We start from the raw sequence: 26,931 nt of genomic DNA on the forward strand, positions 1-26,931 counted from the left end.
TCGCAACAGCATTGATGGAACTGGAGAGCATTATGCTAAGTGAAATAAGCCAGTCAGAGAAAGATAAATACCACATGATCTCACTCATTTGTGGATTATAGAGAACAACATAGACTGATGAAAAGGGACAGACCCAAAGACTGAGAAACAGTGATCAGGCTATCAAACCCCAGAAGGAAAGTAGGGGAGGGCAGGGGTAAGGGGAAGAGATCAACCGAAGGACTTGTATACATGTATATAAGCCAAACCAATGGACATGGACAACAGGGGGATGGGATTGTGAGTGTGTGGGGGAGAGTTTGGGGGTTAATGGGGGAGATGAGGATACATTTGTAATACTTTAACTAATAATAATAATAATAATAAAAATTATTTTGGAGAATAAAGTGTGAAAAAAAAAGAAGTATAGTTAACCTAGAATTCTTTTGGTTTCCATTTTCATGGAATATATTATTCCAGCCCTTTATACTCAGTTGGTATGCATCCTTACATCTGAAGTGAGTCTCTTGTAGGCATCATATATGTGGATCTTGTTTTTTATACATTTAGCTATTCTTTTGAGAGAGATTTTATTCCATTTACATTTAAAGTAATTATTGATAGCTACGTACTTATTGCCATTTTATTCATTTTTTTTCTGGCTGTTTAAAACTTTTCATTTCCTCTTCTCTTACTCTTTTTCTTTGGGATTTATTTTTTTTATAGCAGTATACTTAGATTCCTTTTATCTTATCCTTTGTGTACATATTACAGGTTTTGGCTTGTGGTTAGCATGAGACATAAAACAACTTATATTTGTAACAGTATGTTTTAAGATGAAAACAACTTCTGTTTATACATATCGTGAGACTACATTTTTGCATCCTCCATCACATTTTATGTTTTTGGTGTCACAATTAAATCTTTTTATCTTAACAAATTATTGAAGCTATGATTGTTTTTACTACTTTGGTCTTTTAACCTTCATAAGTAGCTTTGTAAGTGATTAACACCATCCCTCCATCTTTACAACATTATATCAAATTTGGAGATACATAGATATATATCAGTGAGATTTAAACTTTCATATGTTTTCCTGTTATTAATTAACTAGAGGCCCGGTACATGAAAATTTGTGCACTGTTGGGGGGTCCCCTCAGCCTGGCCTGCCCCCTCTCACAGTCCAGGAGCCCTCAGGGGATGTCCTGACAGCTTAGGCCCGCTGCCCCACCAAGAGGTGGAAGAGTGGACGGGCCTAACCTACAGTCTGGCCACCCTCTGCGGGAGGCAACCAGGCGATCAGGGGAAGGCATGTCCCATCACCCCTCTGCTGATGCCAGTGATGGCCACGAGGCTGCCTGAGCCACGGCCCTCGAAGCCAATGCAGCTTGCCTGAGCCTCAGGCCCTCAAAGTGGCTTGCCTGGGCCTCTGACCGCCCTGGGCAGCAGCAGCTGCCATCAGAGGTTTGTCTGAGCCTCGGGCCAGCCCTGGGCAGCGACAGCCGCCATCTGCTCCCCTGATGCACCTCCTGGTCCAGTCCCTGCCAGAGCCACCGTGTCAAGTTCCCGCCCATCCGCGCATGCCTCGCACTCACACAGCCCCGCCCACCACAGGAGCCACTGTGCAGGCGGCCTCCTAGGGCGTCACAGCGTGAGGGAGTGACGACCACATAGGCTTTTATCAGTATAGATACCCTTTCATTTCAGCTAAAGATGTTCCCTTTAACATTCTTGTGAGACCAGTCAACCAATGATGACCGTTAGCTTTTGCTTCTGAAAAACTTCTGTTTTCTACCCTTCCTTCCCCTCTGCCTTTGGAAGAGTCAGAAATAAATAAAATTCCCTAAATAAAGCTACATAATTATCTCAGGTCTTTGTTTTCTAAGAATACTGAAACATTATTCTTACATGAATAGATATGCAATATCATGAGGCCTTAGGGTAAGGTAAGATTTTTTCCATTCTAAAAATCTCTGCAATAATTCATCTGCCTCACCAACTGTAGAAATCTTATTTTTGTCTGACCACAACTCCAATGATGACAACACAATAGTAACATTAAGTTGGGCAAATACCTAAAAACAAAAGAGATAATACATGAAAAAATTATCTTTGTGTTATTTTTAATGACTGAGAAATTAATTCAATGTTTTGACATATTTATGCTCAGTTTATGTGGACAATTATTCAGAAGTGCCACATCAAGTTAATAAAGATTATAATTTTAAAACTACTATGAATTTTTCAAAATTAGTATGAAAATACTCACCGAATTTACAAGGCCAATAATTTCGATTACTTTATCTGTTGCTAACATGCTATCAGAGCCCAAATAATCATACTGAAAAACAAAATTAATTTTAAATTTAAATAAAAGTTTGTTATGCAACATGTTTAAGATTTACTCTCCATCTACTCTCAGAGGATTGAGGCTGCTTTGGGGTTAGAACCATTATAAATAAACCAGTAACAAATAAAAAAAAATGGATGAAAATTAAATCCCTCATATATGCTGGTGGGAATGTAAAATTATTCAGCCACTCTGGAAAGTAGTTTTGGAATGTCTTTCAAAACAAATAATGGCCTTACCACATGACCCAGCTGTAGTCCTAGGCATTTATCCTCCCAAAATAAAAACTAATACCTCTGCCAGAAAACAAACAAACAAAAAACCCTACACATAAGTGTTCATAACAGTTGTATTCTTAAAGTCCAAAAACTAGAAACAACTCATAAATCTTTCAATGTGTTAACCTGTTAAACAAACTGTGGCATAATCCATGGAATACTACTCAGTAATTAAAAAGAACTGAACTTTTAATACATGGAATAGTTTGGATAAACCCTAAGAAAAGTATGCTGAGTGTAAAAGAAATCTCAAAAGGACACATACTACATGATAACATTTATGCAATATTGCTGAAATCACAAATATAAAGAACATATTAGTAACTGCCAGGGGTTAGAAAGTGTAGGAAGAGAACATGACTGTTATTCTAAGAGGAAAACATGAAAGAGGCGTGTGGTTATGGATAGTTGAGTGTCATGACTGTGGGGTAGTTATGCAAGGCTACATTTGTGATACTTCCACATAAAACTACACACACACACACACACACGTGTGTTTACATAATTGTTGAAATCTGAATAGGTTATATGGCAGTAACAATGTCATATCCTGTATCTATAAATCATAACTCTGAAGTTCAGTATCCCTTTGATGTTCCACATGACCCTCAAATTAAACATATCCAAACTAAGTTCCTCATCCATACTCAAAAAATCAGCTCCTTACATTTCCATTACTACAGTGAGTGTTATCATCTATGACCTTCCACATCTATACTAATGAAAGGATAATATGCTAATTAGACCGGACATCTTCCAGATATCCTTCCTAACAAAGCTGAGCCCTAGCAAAGCCACCCACCCTGCGGTCTTGGGTGCCTGTGCCTGCGGCCCGGGAGAGGGAGAAAAGCCATCCACCCACAGTCCCAGGCGCCTGGCCCAAGAGAAGCCAGCCCGGGTCCCAGGTGCCTGCGGCCAGCCAGAGGGAGGGAATCCTGGGTCCAGGCTGCAAGGCCGAGGCAGAGGCAGATAGGGACGATCAGGCTGGCAGGGGAGCAGTTAGGGATGATCAGGCCGGCAGGCAGAGGTGTTTAGGGGCAATCAGGCAGGCAGGCAGAGGGGTTAGGGGCGATCAGGCAGGCAGGCAGTTATTAGGGGCGATCAGGCAGGCAGGCAGGGGTGTTAGGGGCGATCAGGCAGGCAGGCAGGTGAGCGGTTAGGAGCCAGCAGTCCCAGATTGTGAGAGGCCTAAACCAGCTGTTGGACATCCCCCAAGGGGTCCTAGATTAGAGAGGGTGTAGGCCGGGCTGAGGGACACCCCCCTCCCTGCATATAAATTTCATGCACCGGGCCTCTATTTTATTATATTACACGTTCCATGAGAGCAGAACTTTTTCTGTTTTGTTCACTACTGTATAGCCAATAAGTAGAATAGTAACTGGCATCTATATCACACTGAATAAATTGAAGTGAATGAATACATCTAATCAATTTTATAAGCCTTTCTAATTCAATCTCATCATTAACTTTTCTAATAGTCCTTTTCTTTCTATTCCTATTACTAATTCCTATTAATAAACTATACCTTAATTATTTTTTTAAATATATTTTATTGATTTTTTTACAGAGAGGAAGGGGGAGAGAGAGAGAGTTAGAAACATCGATGAGAGAGAAACATCGATCAGCTGCCTCCTGCACATCTCCCACTGGGGATGTGCCCGCAACCCAGATACATGCCCTTCACCGGAATTGAACCTGGGACCTTTCAGTCCGCAGACCGACGCTCTATCCACTGAGCCAAACCGGTTTCGGCTATACCTTAATTATTGAAATAATCTCTTAAATGGTTCCTCCTCCAATTTTCTTGCCAGCAATCCCAGTCACTACACTATATTTTTAAATGGTGATTCTGAAACACCTACCAGAGTTATGATTTATAGATATAGGATTTGACATTGGTATTGCCATACAACCTATTCAGATTTCAACAATTATGTATACACTCGTGTGTGTGTGTAGTTTTATGTGGAAGTATCACAAATGTAGCCGTGCATAACTACCCCACAGTCACGACAACTCAACTATACCATAACCACAAGCCTCTTTCATGTTTTCCTCTTATAATAACAGTCATCTCCTCTTCCTATATGTACTAACCCCTGGCAGTCACTAATATGTTCTCTATATCTGTGATTTCAGCAATATTGCATAAATGTTATCATGTAGTATGTGTCCTTTTGAGATTTCTTTTACACTCAGCATACTTTTCTTGAGGTTTATCCAAGCTATTCCATGTGTCAAAAGTTCAGTTCCTTTTTATTAATGAGTAGTATTCCATGGTATGATCATAGGGAACATATGCACCCCTATTTTCATAGCAGTATCATTTACAGTAGTCAAGATCTGGGTACAGCCAAAGTTCCCATCAGTAGATAAGCAGATAAAAAGATGTGGTACATTTACACACTGGAATACTATGCAGCTGTAAGAAAGAAGGAACTCTTAACCTTTGCAACAGCACAGATGGACCTGAAGATTATTTTGCTAAGCAAAGTAAGCCAATCAGAGAAAGGCAAATATCACATGATCTCACTTATATGTGAAACCCAATGAATAAAATAAACTGATGAACAAAATAATGTTTATTAAACAATATCTTAATATGTATAAGAAAATAGAAAGGAGATGTTTAATCAGCATTATATGGTTGGCAAACCTGACAATTTGGATAATAAACTTTTAAAACAACTCTCAAAATTTATAACAGAATCATGAAACAAAATGACTTCCATAATCCAAAATATTACTTGGAAATTGAGCCATCTTTATTAGAAGTATCTTAATTTTCTCTTAAATATTCACTGTACCCTTTTCCCTCCACTCTAATAAATCCAGTATTATCATATCCTTCTCCAAATCTCACCTAACTTTGACCTTCAACTCTGGCTTCCTGGCAAAGCTCTACAATCCTACAAAGAACTAGCAGTGAGTATAACTTACATTCTCTGTGGTAGTCCACAGGTGTGACAACCCAACACTTATCAACGGAATAAAATCTGAAAAATATATTTTTATCCCTGTTTTCTGAAATCTTTAAAATATAGGGGAAACAAAACCAGAACTGGTTGAGTATAAACTAAGTTATTACTCCAAGGTCCTGAAGTTCAAAGGTACTCAAATTGTTTATGGGAATCGGGCATCTAGAGGTGTGTTCAAACGAGGTAAACAATAGATTGGAACAGGTGCACTAATAAAACTGATTTTAAAAATCCTGACATTAATGTAAGCATTTCCCATAAATAGCTATACTATCATCACTTTTGTGCCAATAAATATTTTATAGGACAAAACATTCTCAATTCTACATACTGCTCTTCATGTGCAAAGAATTAAAAGCTTAAAGAATGTCAGGTAAAACAAATATTACAATTAAAAATTATTATGGCTCTCTCTGCCACTTGCTGCTGTGCCAGTAAGGGGGGGCAGGGGAGCCAAACCTAGGTTTGAAATGAAGGACTCTTTGCTTTTGCATCGGACTCGCCGGCTCCCTGGTGCGCTTTTTGGGAACCTTGAAATCTGGGCACAACATAATCAAATTAAAATGAGGTCATTAGGTGCCAGGAGCCAGTCCATCCTTGCTGTTTCAAGGGACCTGGCATATATGGCATACTGTTCTTAATATGTTTTCTCACTCTCTTGGCACTAAGTGTTTTAACCAAGGTCATCTCTCCGAGAAAGGTTGTTTCCCCAGGTAGAGATTTTCCCCTAAAGTTAGGAAGGGAATAAAACCCCTTAACTAAGTGCCAGGCGGGTAATTAATCTCTTTAACTATGAACAATCATGCTTAAGCTACATAATCTTTACTCCCTGGAATGGAGATAAGAAATGCCCTAACCTTTGGAATAGAGATTGATAGGATTGAATCAACTGGTATAAATACAGATGTAACAAGACAACAAGAGACAGAACTTACACACAGAACTTAGAAGACAGAACCTAGAGACAGAAGAACTTCGCTGGAGAGAACATGGCAAAAGATCCTAGACAGAGCCTGGCTACAGAACTTGGTTGGAGAACCTAGACAGAACCTGGCTGAAGAACGCAGCTACAGAACCTGGCGACTGAACCTGGCTGGAGAACCTAGCGAGAGAACATGGCTACAGAACCTGGCTGGAGAACCTGGAGAACCTAGCAAGAGAACATGGGCACAGAACTTGGCTGGAGATTGTGGCTAGAGATCCTGGCAAGGCTGCTGATCAACTGAACGCTGTCTCCATGTCATTCCTTCTTCGCCGACTCCGTCCACACCTTTGGGGACCCCTGGACCTGCTGGGGTTGGACCTCAGCAATTAGGGGTGGGCCCTAATCCAACATGACTAATCCTATCTAACAAAGGACAAACATGGTAATTGACCATACCTTCGCTACACCTCCCATTGGCTAATCAGTGTGATATGCAAATTAACTGCCAACAAAGATGGTGGCTAATTTGCATACTACAGGTAGGACAGCGAGCCGCCAGCGCACCACCATCCAGGGCTAAAGCTGGCTTGCCTTGCCGCCCAGAATTCGATCCGGTCCTGGGTGGCAAGGCAGGCCAGCCCCAGGAGCCCCAGAAGCTCCAGAAGCTGCCTGATATGGTAGTAACTCTATCAGTAAGCAATCTGAAAGTCAGTGGCATAAATGCACCAATTAAAAGACAGATTATGAGGGTGAATCAAAAACAAAACCCACTTTAAATATAAAGACACATATAGATTAAAAGTAAATGAATTAAGCTGCAGCCTGTTTTGCTCAGTGGACAGAGCATTAGCTCTTGGACTGAAGGGTCCCGGGTTAGATTCTAGTCAAGGGCATGTACCTCAGTTGCTGGCTTTATCCCCAGTCCCTATCAGAGCATCTGCAGGAGTTATTATGGATTGACAGAAGCCCCAAAGAGATGAAGCACCATGTAAAAATTTTGAATAAAACATTACTGATAGAACTAGTATAATTTTGACTATGCGGGGTTTTTTTTTCAGTTTGCAAATGTTTTCACTGTTCAATGACTTACAAGTAAGACTATTAAAATATTTAAGTTCCTATCTAGCAAGGGATAATCATATATTCATACCAAATATTTAAAAGTAAAGAAAAACACATACCAAAACTTTGTCCACCACAATATGCATTTCTAGATAAAGAGGAATGAAATCTTGAACAGCTGATTCTGGCTAGAGAGAAAAAAAATGGTATTTAAAAACATAAAAGCTTTTATAAATTGTTTATTCTAAACTTTTACATCTTTTTCCATCTTCATTCAGGCATGGTCGACATAAAGCTGCATTTAAGGTGTAATACTTGTTGTCTATATAGTAGATCCTCGGGCTATATCAGACATCCATTCCTACAGCGTGACTTAATGCGATTTAATGAAGTGAAACAGTAAAAAAAAATTTTAAAGAAAGATAACTCCTGACCTTTACTTGTAAATAAATAAAAAACATAAAGCACACATGTACATACATCAAAATAACCTTTTTTTAATAAATAAATGGGAGATGGTGATGTAACCACGAGTCCAACATAACCCAAAGACTGCCTGTATATGTATACACTAGAGGCGCGGTGCATGAAATTCATGCACTTGGGGGGGGGCGAGTCCCTCAGCCTGGCCTGTGACCTCTTGCAGTCCAGGAGCCCTTGGGGGATGTCCGATTGATGGCGGGGTGCAGGCCTAAGCCACGGCAGCTGGACATCCTTAACAGTGCTGCAGAGACAAGAGAGGCTCTCGCCAGCCATGAGCCCAGCTTCTGGCTGAGCGGTGCTCCCCCTGTGGGAGTGCAATGACCACCAGGGGGGCAGCTACTGTGTTAAGCATCTGCCCCCTGGTAGTTAGTGCGTGTCATAGCGACTGGTCATTCTGCCGTTTGATCAATTTGCATATTAGCCTTTTATTATATAGGATTGTGAAATAATTGGCACAGTAAAGCTAATTACCATATCTACTTCACATAGTTACCATTTTCTTTCTTGTGGTGAGAACACGTAGTATAAACATTCTTAGCACATTTCAAGTTTACACTACAGTATTGTTAACTATAGTCACATTACTGTATATTAAATCTCCAGAATCTATTCTTTCTGCATAACTACAACTTTATACCTTTTGAACATTTCCCCAATTTTCTTTGTCCCCACCCTCTGGCAACTACCATTCTGCTCTTTGTTTCTATGAATTTGACAATTTTAGATTCCACATGTGAGATCACACAGTATTTGTTTTTCTGTTTCTGGCTTATATCACTTTGCATACTAGTATATCTTCCACATACATCCATGTTGTCACAGTGATAGGACTTTCTTCATTTTTTTAAAGCTGAGTGATATTCTAGTGTGTGTGTGTGTGTGTGTGTGTGTGTGTGTGACATTTTTTTTATCCCTCATCCATCAATGGATATTTAGGTTGCTTCCATATCTTGGCTATTGTAAATAAAGTGCAATAAACATGGGAGTGCAGATATTTCCCCCAGATACTGATTTCATTTCCTAGGATATATTCCCAGAGGCAGAACTGGTGAATCATATGATAGATCTATTTTTAATTTTCTGAGTAATCTCCGTACTGTTTTCCAATAGAGGAAGTGCCAATTTACATTCCCACCAAGACTTATTATTTCCTGTCGTTTTTATAATAGGCATTCTAACAGGTGTGAGGTGGTATCTAATTGTGGTTTTGATTGACATTTCTCTGATGATTAGTGATGTTGAGCAATGTGTGGTGATGGATGTTAACTAGACTTATTGTGGTGATCATTTCATAATATATGCATATGTCAAATCATGATGTATGCTTTACACTAACACATTATTTATTATATGCCAATTATATGTCAATACAACTGAAATAAAATAATTTTAAGTATAAACACATTTTTTAAATAGTCACAGATTGTAGATGTTAAAAGCAAAAGCACAAAGACAGAGAGTCTCACTCACTCCCTATATTTACAAAAACACGGTCAAAGGAGGCTTAAGGGGTTCTGGCCAGAGCACTAACACTGTCCACTATAGTGGATAATTTAAGCTACTGTGAATTACCCTCCTAAATTCCCAGGAGGAGAAGAGAAAAGTTAGTATTTAGTTTACAGAATTTCATTTTAAATTATATACATATATGTAATAGCACTGAACTCTTCAGTGCTGCCCCTTACTTTCACCGTACATTTGATTCATATTATTATTTTGGACACAGGATTGGAAGCTATGACAGATACACACAAGTAACAGAAGGTCAAACATACTGGAGTTTATTTCTCTCACATAAAATTCTGAAAATGGTGTTTTTGTCTTGTAAGTTCTTCAGGAGAAAGGCTCATTTTACCTTAATGCTCTGACACACATGATATCCTCCTTGACCTTGTGGACTAGGGTGTGTCAACAAGTCCACAATGTGGCCAACAGGATCGGGGAGAAGAGTATCAACCCCCTTCCTTTAGAATTCAATCCAGACATATTATATAGTACATCTGCCCAAATGTCATTAGCCACAACTTTATCACATGGCCTTACTTAAATGCAGGGAGGTTGAGAAATGTCTTTTGTTGCATGCCCAGGGGTTTTATTTTTAAAAACTGGCAGAAAATGAGAACATGTACTGTAAACAGCTAGCAATGCCATATACCTCTTCAACAAGCTATGCATATTTATGCCTTTTACCTGCCACAGAATTTTTCTTTCTCACAATTACTTTTACAAGGACCAAAACATGCAGTTATACAGGGTGTACACTGAACAATTTACATGGCTACACATGACAATCCTGCTTATGACATTTTAATTATATCTATAATTTCATTAATGCTGACTCTTTGGTTATGAATGCAACCTTTATTAATATTGGCTTTATTAAATAAATATAGAGATAAATATACAGAAATTTATTAAATAAATATACAGAAATATAGAGATAAAAGCAGAAACTGAAACACACTAGTTAATTTTTAGAAAGTTATAAGAAACAAAATAAGAATTAAAAGTATAGATTGTTGCAAGCCGGAAATGATGATATATGCTGCTTTTCATTCCAGGAAAATTATAAAAGGCTAAGAAAAGATGAGGCTGTTCTTAAGGAAAGTATATTTGCTATAACTATACATGAAGTTAATAAATTTCTTTTTTAAAATAAATTTTAAATGCAGTAACTATCTTGAAAGTAGTAATAAAGCATATGCAACTTACTTTTTCACTTATGGAGATGCTGTAGTCCATTGGATTTTGTTCTAGGCCACGGCTATTTTCTGTATGAACTACAAACACATTGTTTTCATTTTTTAATTTATAAAGAAGATGCTGAAATTCAACTTCAACTTCCAGAGGTTCAATTCCATAAGAAACATTTTCAAGTTGCAGCAATCCTCTGTAAAAGTAAGGATAACAAACAAGTGCTTTTAGTCAATTTTATAAAACTGACAGAGTCAAAAAAGGAGAAAATACACACCGTTTTTGAGTATAATATTTTGACCCAAAACCTTTATATTTGGGATATGACTCTGAAGAGACAAAACATCTCCAAACCACAAAATTAACTTCCCATTTCACTTCCTTTATGATTATAAATGCAGCAGAAATTGTGCAATCAGTGCTAGGTATAGTGCACAGCATTAACAATGATCAAGTAGTTCCCCGTCTTCCAAGTCAGTGACATTAAGAAGGCAATATAGAAATCATGATGAATTTTTCTCTGGTATGTACTGCCTTAAAAAAAATGATTGCAGTGCTAATATAACTAAACTAGAGGCCCAGTGCACATATTTGTTCACCAATGGGGTCCCTCGGTCTGGCCTGTGTCATCTCACAATCTGGGATCCCTCAGGGGATATCATAGTAATGCAGTGAAGCAGCAAGCAGCTGGGGAGGAGCCCGAGCCCAGACCGAGTGCCACTCTCACTCATCCTGGCCCCACTGCACCTGCCGCCACATGCTTGGTAGCACTGCTATGGAAGCGGGAGAGGCTAGCGCAGCTGCAGCAGCGCTCACCAGCCATGAGCCGGGCATCTGGCACCCACTGGTCGGCTGAGAGGCGCTCCTGCTGTGGGAGCACACTGACCACCAGGGGGCAGCTCCTGCATTCAACGTCTGCCCCTGGTGGTCAGTGCACATCACAGCAACCAGTCAAATGGTCGACCAGTCGAACAGTCCAACAGTTGACCCGTAGTTTAGGGTTTTATATAAATAGCCATTTAAAGCAAGATTTTAAAGAGTAAAACAACTTTTGTAACCCTTCTTCCCTGAATACAGGTAACAGTTCAAGTGACTACTCCCAGAAAAAAACAAATTTCAGGGTTACATGTAAAAGCACAGAGGCACTTTTTTTGTAAATCAAGGAACCTATGCTACCAATTGAGAATGAAAAATTTCCTGATATAATGGGAAACTCTTTAAGCACTAAGGATGAAACCCTACAATTCTTAGAGACTTTAAGACACTGATATTATTAGAAAAATAATGCCATATTAATAATTATTTGTTTATACAGAATTGACTTCATCTCTCTGAAAATAATTTTCCTTGAGAAAAGCATGCCTTGTTTATATTTATTTCTCTATACCTCCAAACATTGGCTAGTAGCTGGTACATGGAAGGTATCAAAATATTCTGTTTGCTGAAAAAAATAAGCTATACTGAATTTAGCTTTTCAAACTTCCTGTAGTCAAGCATGTTCAACTGTCATTTCTGTAGTTAAGAAAAAAAAATAGAGAGAGCAAGGATGCCAGAAAATCTAAACTTTCAAGGAGGTAAGAAATTATCTGGTCAGTGAGGAGAAGTAAAAGGACAGCAGAGTATAACTGAATAATTCCCACATGGGAATTTTCTTCCAGCTTCACACTAAATATCAACAAAACAAATCCAAAGCAGCCAAATATCATAACTATGATGTTGGCATATCAACAGTAGAAAATACATAACCGCAGTCCAGAGCACGTGCTGAGTATGACAATGGAATTTGGATATCCTTCAACATATCCTTCATAGTAGCACTGAGTCTAGAAAAGTAAAAAGCAAAGTGGTTACTTAGGAATTGAAAAAACTTTCTAATAATTTCTTATTTGATAAAATGTTCTGAATATTTTCCCAGGCTATACAATCTATATCAATATGAATAAAGCAATATTCAGATAAAAAGTCACCCATTTTCCACTTTTACTGTATGAACTACTCTTATCAGATTAATACTAGGGATTATTATCTTACATCATGCTTCCAAAATTAATTTCATATTTTTGGTAAAATTATTTCCCAGTATATAAATTTGGTTCATCAATTAAAAGACTAAGATTATGAATCTTAATTTCTTTTAAATCTAATATCCTGCTAAAAGGGAACATTTAAAATATAAGGATATAGGAAGAATGAAGAACTAGAAAGAGATACAATAAAACAACAAAAAGAAAAGGGTGATTTTGAAACTATACTAATACAAAAAAAAGTCGACGCTAGGCAAAAAGCATGACTAGAGATAAAGAGGGACATTTCAAAATGATGTTTCAACTTACAAAGAAGATATAAGTACCCTAAATTTGTATTCCCTTAATAACACACCTTGAAAATATATAAAGTCAAAATTGAAAAAAATTCATAAAAATAGATATATATTTTTATAGTAAAAGGTTTTTAAACATACACTTCTGTCAGTAACTGATAAATCAAGCACTGCGAATTTATAGACGATTTGAACAGCATGTTAACAACTTAATACAGATAGAACACTACACTTTAAAACTTGGGTAACTGGAGAGCATTATGCTAAGTGAAATAAGCCAGTCAGAGAAAGATAAAGATCACATGATCTCACTCATATGTGGGATATAATGATCAACATAATTTGATGAACAAGAATAGATCGATCTAGAGACAAATGGTAGGGGAGGGGGTTAGAGAGCAACCAGAGGACTTATATGCATGCATGTTAGCAAGGCCAATGGACGCAGACACTGGGGCGGTGGGGGCTTGCCTGGGCTGGGAAGGGATAGGGGAGGGGGTCAATTGGGGATAAAGGAGACATATGTAAAACTTTAGACAATTACAAAAAACTGCAGAATACACTTTCTTTTCAAATAACCTGGATCATTTACAAAAATGAAACCATATTCTGGCCATAAAACACAAGAATAAATTTTAAATTATTTCAATCATACAAAGTTTGGTCTCTGATCACCACATAATTATGCTAGAGATCTAGCAAACATCGTCACAGAAAAAGAGGAATCCTATCTAATAAAAGAGAAACATGGTAATTAGCGTACAACCGCTACCCTGACTAATCAGGGCGATACGCAAATTAACTGCCAGCCAAGATGGCGGCTGGCAGCCAGGCAGCTGGAAGCGAACATGAGGCTTGCTTGCTTCAGTAACGGAGGACTCCAACATTCCCCACCTGACTTGCTGGCCTCTCAGCTGCAACTCTAAGTAACTATGTTGTGAATAAAGAAGCTGAAAAACCCCCAGAAACCTGCTTTACTCAGCGGAGCTTCAGCCAGCCGGACCGCAACATTGTATCAAATACAGAAGGTAAACAAAGGCCCAGGGTGCGGTGCTCCAATCCCCTGATCCGCCCTGCTCTGTGTGTGACAGGGGCGGTGCCCCAACTCCCCTATCACAACTCCCCTGTGAGTGACAGGGGGGAGCTCCCCAACCCCGATGGGCCGTGCTCTGTGCGTGACAGGGTACAGAGCCCCAACCCTCCTGATGGGCCCTGCTCTGTGAGTGACAGGGGGCAGTGCCCCAACCCCCTGATTGGCCCTGCTCTGAGCCCGACCAGTGGCTGCACCTAGGGATTGGGCCTGCCCTCTGCCACCCGGGAGCAGGCCTAAACCAGAAGGTCGTTATCTCCCAAGGGGTCCCAGACTGCGAGAGGGCACAGGCCAGGCTGAAGGACCCCCCCCTTTTCCCCCGAGTGCACAAATTTTTGTGCACCGGGCCTCTAGTATTATATAATTTCCAAGATTCAATAGTGTTATAACGCTTGGTAAAAATCAGTGTAAGATTTATTAACACATTGCTTTATGTTGGAGCCTAGGAGAGGAAAAAAGAAGAAAAGGAAACTGATGGTCCTATCCAATATAATAAAGTAACATAGTGTCCAATTCAGTAATTCAACACATTTTTATTATACTAGTATGCTAACTATGTGTTAGACATTTTTCTAGGTATTGGGGGTACATTGGTGAATAAAAGAGACCAAAACCCTGGCCTCATGAAAGATTATATTGCACTGGAGAAACAGAAAATAAAGTAAATAGACCAAATATATGGCACATCATATGTTGATACCATTGGCGGAAAAACAAAACAGGTAAAATAAGAGAACTAAGGGTAAGAATGCAATTTAAAATTGGGGTTAGTCAAGGACTAATGGAGTGATTTTGAGCAAAGATCCAAAGTAAATGAAGGAGAAAAACATGTGCTATTTTGGAAAAGAGCAAACATCTGGCCCTAGTACGGTTTGGCTCAGTGGACAGAGTAAGGGCCTTCAGACCGATGAGTCCCAGGTTCAATTCCTGGCAAGGACACGTACCTGGGTTGCAGGCTCAATTCCAGCCCTGGTTAGGGTGCCTGCAGGAGGCAACCAATAGATGTGTCTCTCTCACACTGATGTTTCTCTCTGTCTCTCCCCCTCCCTTCCACTCTCCCTAAAAATCAATGGAAAGCAAACATCTGGATCAGAGGAAATAGAAAATGCAAAGTTCTTAAAAGAATATGTCTGGTGTGTCTGAAGAACAGCAGGGAGAGAAATATGATTGGAACAGGTAAGGCAGAGACTAACAAGAAATGAGGTCAGACAGGAGAAGAGGACCAAACTGTATAAGAGCTGTAGTATATTGAAATGACTCTGGTTTTCATTTTGTGAACATTAGGTGGTCATCCCATGAAAGTTCTGAGCAGAGAAGTGACTAGAGGCCTGGTGCACAAAATTCATTGATCCTGTTGACTAGATTTCAATAGGATCAATCTGGTTGCTGTTTCAAGGGGATGGCAAAGTGTGGAAGTAGAAAGATTATTAAAGTTCTGGCAATAATCTATAAAAATAAAAGCATAATATGCTAATTAGACTGGACAACCGAACGACCTTCCAGACTAAGCCCCAGCGGTGGTGGCCAAGGAAGAGGTGGTTAGGGGCCATTAGGCAGGCAGGCAAGCAGTTAGGAGCCAGAGGTACCAGATTGTGGGAGGATGCAGGCCAGGCTGAAGGACCCTTCCCCCCATCTACCATCCCCCCCCACCCCGCTGCACAAATTTTGTGCAATAGGCCTCTAGTCCAATTAAATAAGATGCTTACTTGGAAAAGAGTGGTTCCAGTTGATGGAGACAGAGGAAGAGGGTAGATTACAGATATACTATAAGGGTAGATTCAGTAGAATTTCTTGATGGATGGGAGAGGGTAGCTATTTTCAACCTTTTTTATCTCATGGCACACATAAACCAATTACTAAAACTCTGCAGCACAGAAAAAAATACATTTTTTGCCGATCTGACAAAAAGATAGGAATAATTTTAATTCATTCACACCAGATGGCCATTCTCGGGTTGGCAGTTGTCATACTTTATTTGATGATCTAAGGGAAAAGATATCACTGCCTCAGACTAAATAGTCAGGTATTGCATGTTTTAAAAATCAGTGTGGGCCCTAACCAGTTTGGCTCAGTGGACAGAGCATCAGCCTGCAGACTGAAGGGTCCCAGATTCGATTCTGGTCAACAGCATGTACCTTGGTTGCAGGCACATTCCCAGTGGGGAGGTGTGCAGGAGGCAGCTGACGATGTTTCTCTCTCATCGATGTTTCTGACTCTCTCTCCCTCTCCCTTCCTCTCTGTAAAAAATCAATAAAATATGTTTTAAAAAGCCCTAACCGGTTTGGTTCAATGGACAGAGCGTCGGCCTGTGGACTCAAGGGTCCCAGGTTCAATTCTGGTCAAGGGCATATACCTTGGTTGCAGGCACATACCCAGTGGGAGTGTGCAGGAGGCAGCTGATCAATGTTTCTCTCTCATCAATGTTTCTAACTCTCTATCCTTCTCCCTTCCTCTCTGTAAAATATCAGTAAAATATATTTTTAAAAAAATATGTTTTAAAAAATATCAATGTGGCACACTGGTTGAAAATCACTGGAATAGAGGGTACAAAAAGGAAAAGTTTTCAATCTATGATTTTATGTCCAGTAATATTTGTGTTTGTCTTATTAATTTTTATGTTCATTAAGTCAACAAAATACAAACTAATTAATTAATTAAGTGGTAATATGTTCTAGGCAGAGTAGAAGGTGTTGAGTCATTCTAATTTTCTTTAATTTACCAAGATTTCAGGAAAGTCTGAAATTAGGGGAAATTAGGCACACACAATAATGGATTCCTTAACTATATCCCCTGCGAATAAAGTCTGCTGTATTAGAAAAGAATTTCTTCAACATAAAAAAAAGGTTTTTTAAAAATCTGTATAACATAGAACTTAAATCTTACCTGAATATTTGAAGAATGAGAATTCACAGATCCTTGTTTATACAAGTAAACCATAAAATTCTCTGCCAAAAAAAATCTGAGTATAAAAAAGAATGAGAGAATTCTGAAAGTTATTCATTTTAAAACATATAAAGCAGCAGCAAGCAAGCTAACACCCTCAGACCAAATCTGACCCACCCTCCTCTGTGCTGGTAAATAGTATTATGGAAACACAGCCACAGCCAGTGACTTCCTATGGTCAATGGCTGCTTTCCTGCTACAGCAGCAGAGTCTGGTCATTTTGACAGAGACTTATGCCCTCAAAGCCAAAACTATTTACTATCTGGGCTTTAGAGAAAAAGTCTGCTAACCTCTGTTACAGATGATATTTTCTCTTGATGTTTATGTAATTTTTATTCAAAGGAATACACATTTACTCAAAGTACTTGTCCTATCTTATTGGACTCCTTCAAAGAAAATCGGGAAAAAGGAACTACAAGATGAGAGAAAAGCATTTTAAAATTTACAAAGATATGAACTGAATGTAGGATTATGAGAGCTGTCTGTTCTTTCCTTTTTCCTAAATTGTATTACCATGAATACACATTTCCTTTATAAAGAAGTGCAAGAGTATTGTGTAAAAGTCTTATTAATCAGAACACAGGCACTAAAACTACATTCTAAGTCCAGCCTTCTCTGGTACCGCTGCCTGTATTTACCATGTTATTTTAGTTGGGCTTCCTTACCTCAAGCTCACTCCTCCATCCAGGTCACCCAGACTAGCTTCTGTTGGGAATTCTTCACTAAAACTGATCTCATATAGGTTACTTACCTAATGACCCTCTAGTTGTGAAATCCAAAAGGCAGTTTGAAGTCAAGTAGAACTACTGTAATGCACTTCCTGTTGCTGACCACATGCCCCTTCCTTAAACCATCTACTCAACTCCAATCATACCATTTCCCCCTGGTTTTCCTCATATCGTTCTACTTCTGAAAATCCTTTCCTCTGGATCCTTCCTTCTTCTCTTAAATGTTTCCATGGCATTCATCTGTGGGTTGTTTTTCCTTCTCACCTTTAATATTCACTCCCACCTCTATAGATTTATCTTGTTTCTTTTTGGTGTTTCATTTATACTTACATTAAAAAATGGCTTTAAAACCCACACCTCTCTTCCATGTTCTAGACCAGTGGTCGGCAAACTCATTAGTCAACAGAGCCAAATATCAACAGTACAATGATTAAATTTCTTTTGAGAGCCAAATTTTTTAAACTTAAACTATATAAGTGGGTACACTGTTATTAACTTAACCCCTTCCCCAACAATTTTTTTGTTAAAAACGTTTCTTTTTCAGACTAATTTTTTTATTTTGGTTCTATATAGTATTTTTGATGCTGGTTATGAAAACAGTTTGTAACTCGCCTTCCTATAAACCATATATTTTTTTACCATATTTTCTTAGTATACTCATCGACGACTGAAAAAGAACATTTTGTGAAAACGTGTATACACGTTTCTGCCGGGGAAGGGGTTAAAAAACAAAGAATATTTTCTTAGTATACTCATCAGCGACTGAAAAAAAACATTTTGTGAAAACGAGTATACACGTTTCTGCCGGGGAAGGGGTTAATTAGGATACTCCTAAGGCTTAGGAAGAGCCACACTCAAGGGGCCAAAGAGCCGCATGTGGCTCACCAGCCACAGTTTGCCGACCACAGTTCTAGACCAAATCTACTTTCCAACTAAACATTACTCCTGGAATCTCCCACAAGCGCTTCATAAACAACCTCTCCAAAAATGAGTCCATATTTGCCCTGACTCAGGTCTGTTCCCCTTCTCCTTCACTGAATCTCTGCTGCCGGGGTCCAACCCCAGCGGTTCCAGGGGTCCCCAAAGGTGTGGACGGAGTCGGCGAAGGAGGAATGAATGGCACAGAGGCAGTGTTCAGTTCATCAGCATAGTTGGGTTCTCTTGTCAGGATCTCCAGCCAGGTTCTGTAGCCATGTTCCCTCGCTAGGTTCTCCAGCCAGGTTCTGTCCAAGTTCTAGTCAGGTTCTCTTGACACGGAGGCAGCCATCGGGTGATCATCATAGCCAGGTTCCTCTAGCCAAGTTCTGGTCAGGATCTCCAGCGAAGTTCTGGTTAGGATCTCCAGCCAGGTTCTGTGTCCATCCACAACTCACTCTATCTAATCCATTAGCTAATCTTTTTTCCTGCCACCTCAGTATTTCTAAAAAGAAAAAGGAAAAAAAAAAAAAAACCCTTCCTCTACACAGTCATAGTTCTGCTTCTCGTTATTTCTCACATAAGTTATTTGCAATAACATAATTGGCAAAATGCTGTCATAATCATTATGTAGGTAATTTCCCAAAACAATATACACATGCTCTATCCATATCCCATGCTCCAGTCCCTAAATTTCTTACCACTATTCATAGTCCTGATGAGTTGTTCAAATGCAATGTGAGTTCTCTCTGCCTTTGACAGTCTTGAAAAGTTATTTGTGTTATCATTTACCATATTCTCCCCTCTGTCTATAGCAGTGGTTCTCAACCTTTAAATACAGTTCCTCATGTTGTGACCCAACCATAAAATTATTTTCATTGCTACTTCATAACTGTAATGTTGCTACTGGTATAAATCATAATGTAAATATCTGATATGCAGGATGGTCTTAGGCAACCCCTGTGAAAGGGGCGTTCGACCGCCAAAGGGGTCGCAACCCACAGGTTGAGAACGGCTGGTCTATAGGAATAGTTTAATTCTTCTTTTACTCAACACCAGTCTTTGGCATCTTACACAATGAGTCACTTGTTTACACATTTCTCTTTAAGAAACTTCCCCTCAGCCAAAAAACTTTGTTCTTTCTTTGAAAGCATTCATCTGACCTCCTTCTTCTTCTTTCATTGCCCAATATTTTTGGTAAGTCATTTACACTTACTATTTTTGGTCTCAAATTAGCCTCTCCTTCATTCCATGTAGTCTAGCTTTACACCCAAAATTTAACTAATATTGACCTCTTGAAAATCACAAATTACTTCCTATCCAGCTTTTCACAACTGGGTTTCCATTAGAGAATTAAACCCTATAAAAGTTATTTCAATTATTTTCTCAATTCTCTGAAATATGATATAGAACTAGTACTATTTTCCATAAGCTATTCACTAGTTCCCACACAGTGTATCATCTAATTTCTGTATTAAATCTCTTATTCCATATCCTGATGGTGGACCTAACTCCCTGATCAAATCTTAATACAATCAGTTACAGACTTAGTTATTTTGATATACTGCCTTGATTATACAGATCCTGCTGGTTCCACCAACTTAAGACCTTATTGATTAAAGTTCAGGAGACGAGTCTCTATTTTTTTGTTTGTTTGTTTCTAAATCCCCTTGTAACAAAAGGCTAATATCATGAAGCATTAGCATCAAAAATTTCATTAATTCACAGAAGAATATCCATTCATCTGAAACAACTAAAAATGTAATAACAAAGATATTATTTTAAATAGCCCATTTTTATTACAAGTAAACAAATTCATATAAATAAAAGAAATCCAAAACTAAAGAATAAAAAATGTACCTTTGCTTAAGGTGAATAGTATATGGCTTCTCATCTATTGGAATAATATAAGATATCTGTTTCTAAAAAAGATCCAAAAGAACTGAGAGTAAAGACAAATGAAATAGGAATAACAATTTTACAGCAATTATTCCCTCCAAACAATGCTTAAAATGTCATTAAAATATCTCAAATTATGTGATTTTAAATCTGCAACAGCATATAAAAAAATGTAAAGACCAAAGGTAGCTTAATGGTTTCTTAAATGAGTATTTCTCTAGCATCCTGAGGTTTCCATTATATAAAAGTATTTAGCAGTAGGTTTGTAAAATTGGTTCTTTGTACGAAGGACAGTCCTTTTTCACCTATCTAGATCTTTTCAAAAGTGGTGGAAACTGGCAGCTGAGGTACTATCAGTTTAGAATATTTGTCACACCCCAGATAAAATGCAGAATGTTATATAGGAGTACTTTATAAATATGGTTACATGGAGCCATTCTAGCCATTTTTATAGTTGTGATGCACAATGTAATGTAAATATGTATTCCTTCAGTAAAATAGGTATAATTAATTGCCCATGATGAACAAAAAAATGAGTATTATCATTGGGATTATTTGAATGATTAGAGTGAGATTTAGTGCCCATATCTTAACAGTTCAGTTATCTCCAGGGCCATTCTCACCCTTTTAGAGCGAGTCACATGCAGGGTATGTGAAACCAGAGGTGAAACCAGGCAGACTGTTTTATTATCCAGTCTGCCTCATCCTTAACCTGTTCATAGGTATTTATCTACTAATGATTTTCTTATTAAGAGTTATGGGGTAAGAAAATGAAGTGTTTGCTCTTCATTTACTAAATAATTGTAAACTCAGGTTTTTCATCAAAATAAAAATTCCATTGTTTTATGTTTTAAAATGTTTAGCATTTATCTATTATATAATACATTCTATTTCCACACACAAAAAAATAGGCCCAATATGGGGACTTATACAGTATTAGAAATCTATATGTAACTGAATTTTAAGCTCTTCTAAAAGAAGAGCCTATATGCTATGCTGGAATATCTACTTAGGTGGCATCATTGGGATAAGAAGATATATCTATATCAGTGAAACTCACTCCATTAGGTACAAAAATCATTTCAACCATTGTCCTAAAATGTATTGCCTGTTTCCTATATTTTTTTGAATATGTTATTTTTTTCAGAGAGAGGAAATGAGAGGGAGAGAGAGTGAGGAACATCAATGAGGAGGGAGAATTACTGATTGTCCACTTCCTGCATAACCTAGCCTGCAACTTGGGCATGTGCCCTGACCAGGAATCGAACCGTGAAGTTATGTCCACACATAAATGTTCATAACAGAATTATTCTAATAACCAATATCTGAAAACAATCCAATATCTATCAAGTGGTAAATGGATAAACAAATGTTAACCACATCTATTAAGAAATAATCATTAATGACCTAGCCAATTTGACTCAGTGGATACAGCACTGGCCTGTGGACCAAAGGGTCCCAGGTTTGATTCTGGTCAAGGGCATGTACCTCGGTTGCGGGCTCCTCCCCGGCCTGAGACTTGGCCGGGGCGAGTGCAGGAGGCAAACAATCGATGTGTTTCTCTCACATCAATACTTCTCTCTGTCTTTCCCCCTCTCTTCCACACTCTCTAAAAATCAATGGAAAAATATCCTCCAGTGAGGATTTAAGAATAATAATAAATTCATAAAAATAAAATGGTTCTGCACACACTCTGATTTTTTTGAATATGTTATTTTTTTCAGAGAGAGGAAATGAGAGGGAGAGAGAGTGAGGAACATCAATGAGGAGGGAGAATTACTGATTGTCCACTTCCTGCATAACCTAGCCTGCAACTTGGGCATGTGCCCTGACCAGGAATCGAACCGTGACCTCCTGAGCCACACCAGCTGGGCTTGTTTCCTATATTTTTAAACAGGAAATCCTTGAACAAAATTTGTACTGTTTTCAACTCTATCACTACTTTTTTAAAAGTTAAAACATGGGTGGCAATCCTATCTAATAAAAGATTAATATGCAAATTAATCATCACTTTGCAATAAAGATAGTGGTGCCCACAGCCAATAAGGAGGGAGTATGCAAATTGACACAACAATGTACCACATTCAAGACCGAATACTTACTAAGCATGAGTTATTGGAAGAGACCCCCATCCTAGTCACTACTGAGACTTGGCCGGGGCGAGTGCAGGAGGCAAACAATCGATGTGTTTCTCTCACATCAATACTTCTCTCTGTCTTTCCCCCTCTCTTCCACACTCTCTAAAAATCAATGGAAAAATATCCTCCAGAGAGAATGTTATAAAAATAAAATAATAATTAATAAACTACTGATCAGTGCTACCAAATGGACAAACCTAAGTGAAAGAAGCCCAATGAAAAATATACACATCATGTATTTTCATGTATATGAAATGTCCAGAAAAGGCAAAATTATAGAAACAAAAACAAACCAGCATTTGCCAAGGGCTGAGAATGGAAGCAGGGAAAAACTGCAAATAAGCATGAGGGAACTTCTTATGACAACTGAAATGTTCTAAAAGTAGACAGTGTAAATTTATATAATTCTAATTATATAATAATCACTGAGTTGTATACACTTACAAAGGGTGAATTCTGTGGGGTACAAACTATGTCTTAATAATAGTGTTAAAACTTAAGTGTTATCAAAGTATTGACCATTTATAAGCAAGGCTTGATTCATTGTATTTCTTTTTTAATCTCCTAAGACACTTAGCATAAAGCTATACACACTAGTCCAGATAAATATTTGTTAAATAGATTGATGAAGAAGATAAATTATCTTCCTTTCTGACAAAAATAACATAATAAAAGGCTTATTCTCTCTGAGAACTGGTAGATGCAGGGGTAAAGATTGAGGCAGGAGGCTTTCATTAAAAAGGATTCTTCATAACTGTCTTGGAGAAATGTATTCTCCTCATATGAATCATCGAGACAGCACTCAGATAAGACCCTATTTCTTCTACATTGTTTTCTGAATTTGAAGTTTTAGTAGTTTTCCATAAGGAAATGACAAATATTAAACAGAACATCCTCGTGTAAATATTTGCTTTTACCATAAAAACTTTAAATTCCTTATTAGAAGTAACACCAGGCACATATTCATACTTTGTAAGGTTGATATATTTTATCACTATACAATAAAATAAGAAATGTATATAAAATATTGATTGTGAAAAATATATCTTACGTTTTCTACTTCTGAGTTATTATTTGTATTTGCTTGGATTTTCTCTGGAACTACAATCTGTAGAGACGAATTTTGAAAATCTTAAGAAATAAAAAAAAAAACAGTTAGTAACCGTGTTTTAAATCTAACTAAATATTTGTTGATATTGTTTCATAAGATTCGCTTCTGCAAATATGAGTTATCACTGTATGTTCCTATAATAATCTTTAAAACAATTTAGAAACAGACAAAATAGTTATGACGCCATAAAAAGCACAGGGGAAAGTTTCAACTTACACAAAATTTGCTGTTCCTAGAAAACAGAATAGAGCAAAAATAATCAAAGATAAACTTCCAGAAAACTTTCCTGAACTAAAATACTTGAGACAATAGACTAGAAAGTATTATAATAAAAAATAATAATTAATTAAAATTCAAATTATTCTACTAAAATTATTGGTTGCCTAAAACAAAGAAATAATTCTATGGGCATATGAGCAAAAAGAAAAAAAAGTCTATTGAACATACAGGGAGAAAAGCAGACTGGCTTATGAACTTCTTCCAATAGTTTTCAATGTTAAAAAACTGAATAACAACGTCTTTTTTAAATCTTCATGAAAAAAAAAAATGGAACCAGGAATTTTTTTACCCAGCAAAACTGTTATTGAAATATGGAGTCAAAAGGTAGATATTTACAAGCAAAATCTCAAAGGAATATAGTTCACACATGCCTGTCATACAAGGCAAATGAACTTCTCCCAATAAAAATATCAACAGACTTGAAGGGAAAGGTCTAGTAGTAGAGAGCATTAAATAAATACAGAATAAAGATTAAAACAACTGTGGGAATTGTGGATATCTAATAAAATGCAAATGTTATAAATAATGATTATGTAGGCATAATAACATATATGATGCCACAAAGTACAGCAAACAGGGACGCCATATGTGCATACTGATTTCCTTAAATTTATTGCAGCATGGTCCACAAAGTGTGACGTAAAGCTGAAAATCAAGTGGTGTATCAAAAACATATTGTTTAATGATATACAGGTAGAGAAGAACTAAAACCATAGTCATGTAATAAAAGGGAGAACAGGCCGTAGGAAGAAGTAATAAGATACTAAATTTCCTAAGCACTCACAGTGAGGAATCACTAGTTACTACCTACATGAAGGAGTAAATCTATTATATAAAACAGATTAAAAATATAACAAATGAAGAGAAGAAAGAATACATAGGCACCCAAAAAGTAAAGCAAGTTACAGATTTTTATGGTAAAAGACTTTTTATTAAAACAAAAGCATAAAATCAATAGAATGTATGGCATAATTAAGAATCACTCAGATTTAAAATCTGTCATATCAATAAATGGAAATAGAATGAAGTGACCAACTAAAGGAAAAATCCTCAGATTGGAGGCACACAATCAAAACCCAATTATTTAGACCTGTGAAATAACAAATACTGGATCTAAGCTAACCCTAAATTTTGAAGACCTAAAATATGACTGTGGTTCACTTCAGCAAAAGATGTATGCTTACCAGGAAAAGTCAGGTGATTGATGGAATTTAGGTTCAGATCAATGCATGTACTCGTGGGTCTACTAGTCAATCATATCATAAATTGCCCAATTATGCAAGTGTGTGGAAATCGATCTAATCAATAACTTGTGGAATCCCCATCTAGCCTACCTAACCTACAGGATGAGGATTATTACAGTAGGAAGGGCCGGATAGAAACCTCTGAATATCTTTGCACCATCACCACACCAAATGTCTTTCTGAACCCAGAAAGCTGTCCCACTATGAAAAGATTTAGAATATACAAGGGGAGTGGCCTCTATTATATTCCCACTTTGTTTGTTTGATTGGTGCAAGTGATTTCATAGAGAATGAGCTGTTGTAAGTTTAATCAGTTGATGGCTGAAATAACAAACACTGTTCCAAGTAAGGTCTCTTTACTGAAGCAAATGAACACGGGCATTGGCACTGATAGGTTAATGACATACAGAGGTGTTGACAGAGAAAGGTGCCGTTTTCTATGTCCCAATCAGCAGAGAATTGCCGCGGCAAGTTGGCATTTTCACCTGGCAGCATACCTTCACCATCCATATGGCCTCAGGTCATATATGTGTATTGATTTTTTTACAGAGAGGAAGGGAGAGGGACAGAGAGTTAGAAACATCGATGTTTATCGATCAGCTGCCTCCTGCACACCCTCTACTGGGGATGTGCCCCCAACCAAGGTACATGCCCTTGACCAGAATCGAACCAGGGACCCTTCAGTCTGCAGGCTGAGGCTCCATCCACTGAGCCAAACCGGTCAGGTCTTTATCGTCTCTGGTTCCGCTCCTGCCTAGACCCTAAGTACCACACTCGGTGGGAGACAGAATAATCCTCCCCAGGAACCTGTGAACCTTCAATTGCTTGGCAAGTGTAACTGAGAACTGAGTTGGCCAGCCATCTGACCTTTAAGGACAGGGATTATCCTGGATTACCTGTAATCTTAATTCCAATGAGAAGGAACCTCACCAGTACAACAGGGGGCGCAGAAGAGCGAACCCCCGAGATGGCAGTGTGCAAAGAGCTCAACCCAGTGCTCCTGACCTTCCACATGGAGGAAAGGGGCCGCACGCCAAGGCATGCAACCGGGCACCACAGCCTACGGAAGCGAGGAGCGCCGGTTTTGTGGGCTTTCAGTGCAGTGCCGGGGGTGCTTTTGCGGGGGGCAATGTTGAGGCGGTTTGGCGACGCGCACGGCAGGCCTACACGCCAGGGCCAACCTCGGGGTCGGGATGTGTCCCTGAGCTTTTTAAAATCCGCCCCCGCTCGCGGGAGTCACTGGGAGGCTGGACGCACCCAGCTGCCGGGCGACAGGGCGAACGAACCTCCACGGACCGCAAGGACCCCGGTTTCCATCGGGTCGGGCCGCAGGGGGACGGCAGTCCTGGGACCCGTGGAGAGGAGAAACACCTCCCTCCGCTGCAGACCGGACCGGCCGCCCGGCTTACCGGGACTTGCCCGCAGCAGAGCACCGAGGCCCGCGAGCAGCATCACCGAGCGGATCATGCTGGCTCTTCTCCGCTCCGCAGCGTCCGGGCGTCCTGTGCAGCCGTT

At 38.6% G+C, this 26,931-nt stretch overlaps 1 protein-coding gene across 1 annotated transcript in view; it reads right to left on the minus strand.

The window, feature by feature from the left end:
* Positions 1-26,925, minus strand: part of ADAM32 (ADAM metallopeptidase domain 32) — a gene marked incomplete at its 3' end in the record, with an annotated part of 79,166 nt that extends 52,241 nt beyond the window's left edge. Inside the window, exons 1-9 of the mRNA XM_006765558.2 lie at positions 26,826-26,925; positions 23,834-23,913; positions 20,606-20,667; positions 17,043-17,118; positions 12,496-12,572; positions 10,768-10,945; positions 7,692-7,760; positions 2,249-2,320; positions 1,888-2,054 (exon numbers count right to left, since the gene is read on the minus strand). Coding sequence (XP_006765621.2) covers positions 1,888-2,054; positions 2,249-2,320; positions 7,692-7,760; positions 10,768-10,945; positions 12,496-12,572; positions 17,043-17,118; positions 20,606-20,667; positions 23,834-23,913; positions 26,826-26,883 — 839 coding nt within the window. The remainder of the gene's footprint in view (positions 1-1,887; positions 2,055-2,248; positions 2,321-7,691; positions 7,761-10,767; positions 10,946-12,495; positions 12,573-17,042; positions 17,119-20,605; positions 20,668-23,833; positions 23,914-26,825) is intronic.
* Positions 26,926-26,931: the final 6 nt, after the last annotated feature.

Source organism: Myotis davidii, unplaced genomic scaffold (assembly GCF_000327345.1).
Source record: "Myotis davidii unplaced genomic scaffold, ASM32734v1 scaffold93, whole genome shotgun sequence".
NCBI classification, from domain to species: domain Eukaryota; kingdom Metazoa; phylum Chordata; class Mammalia; order Chiroptera; family Vespertilionidae; genus Myotis; species Myotis davidii.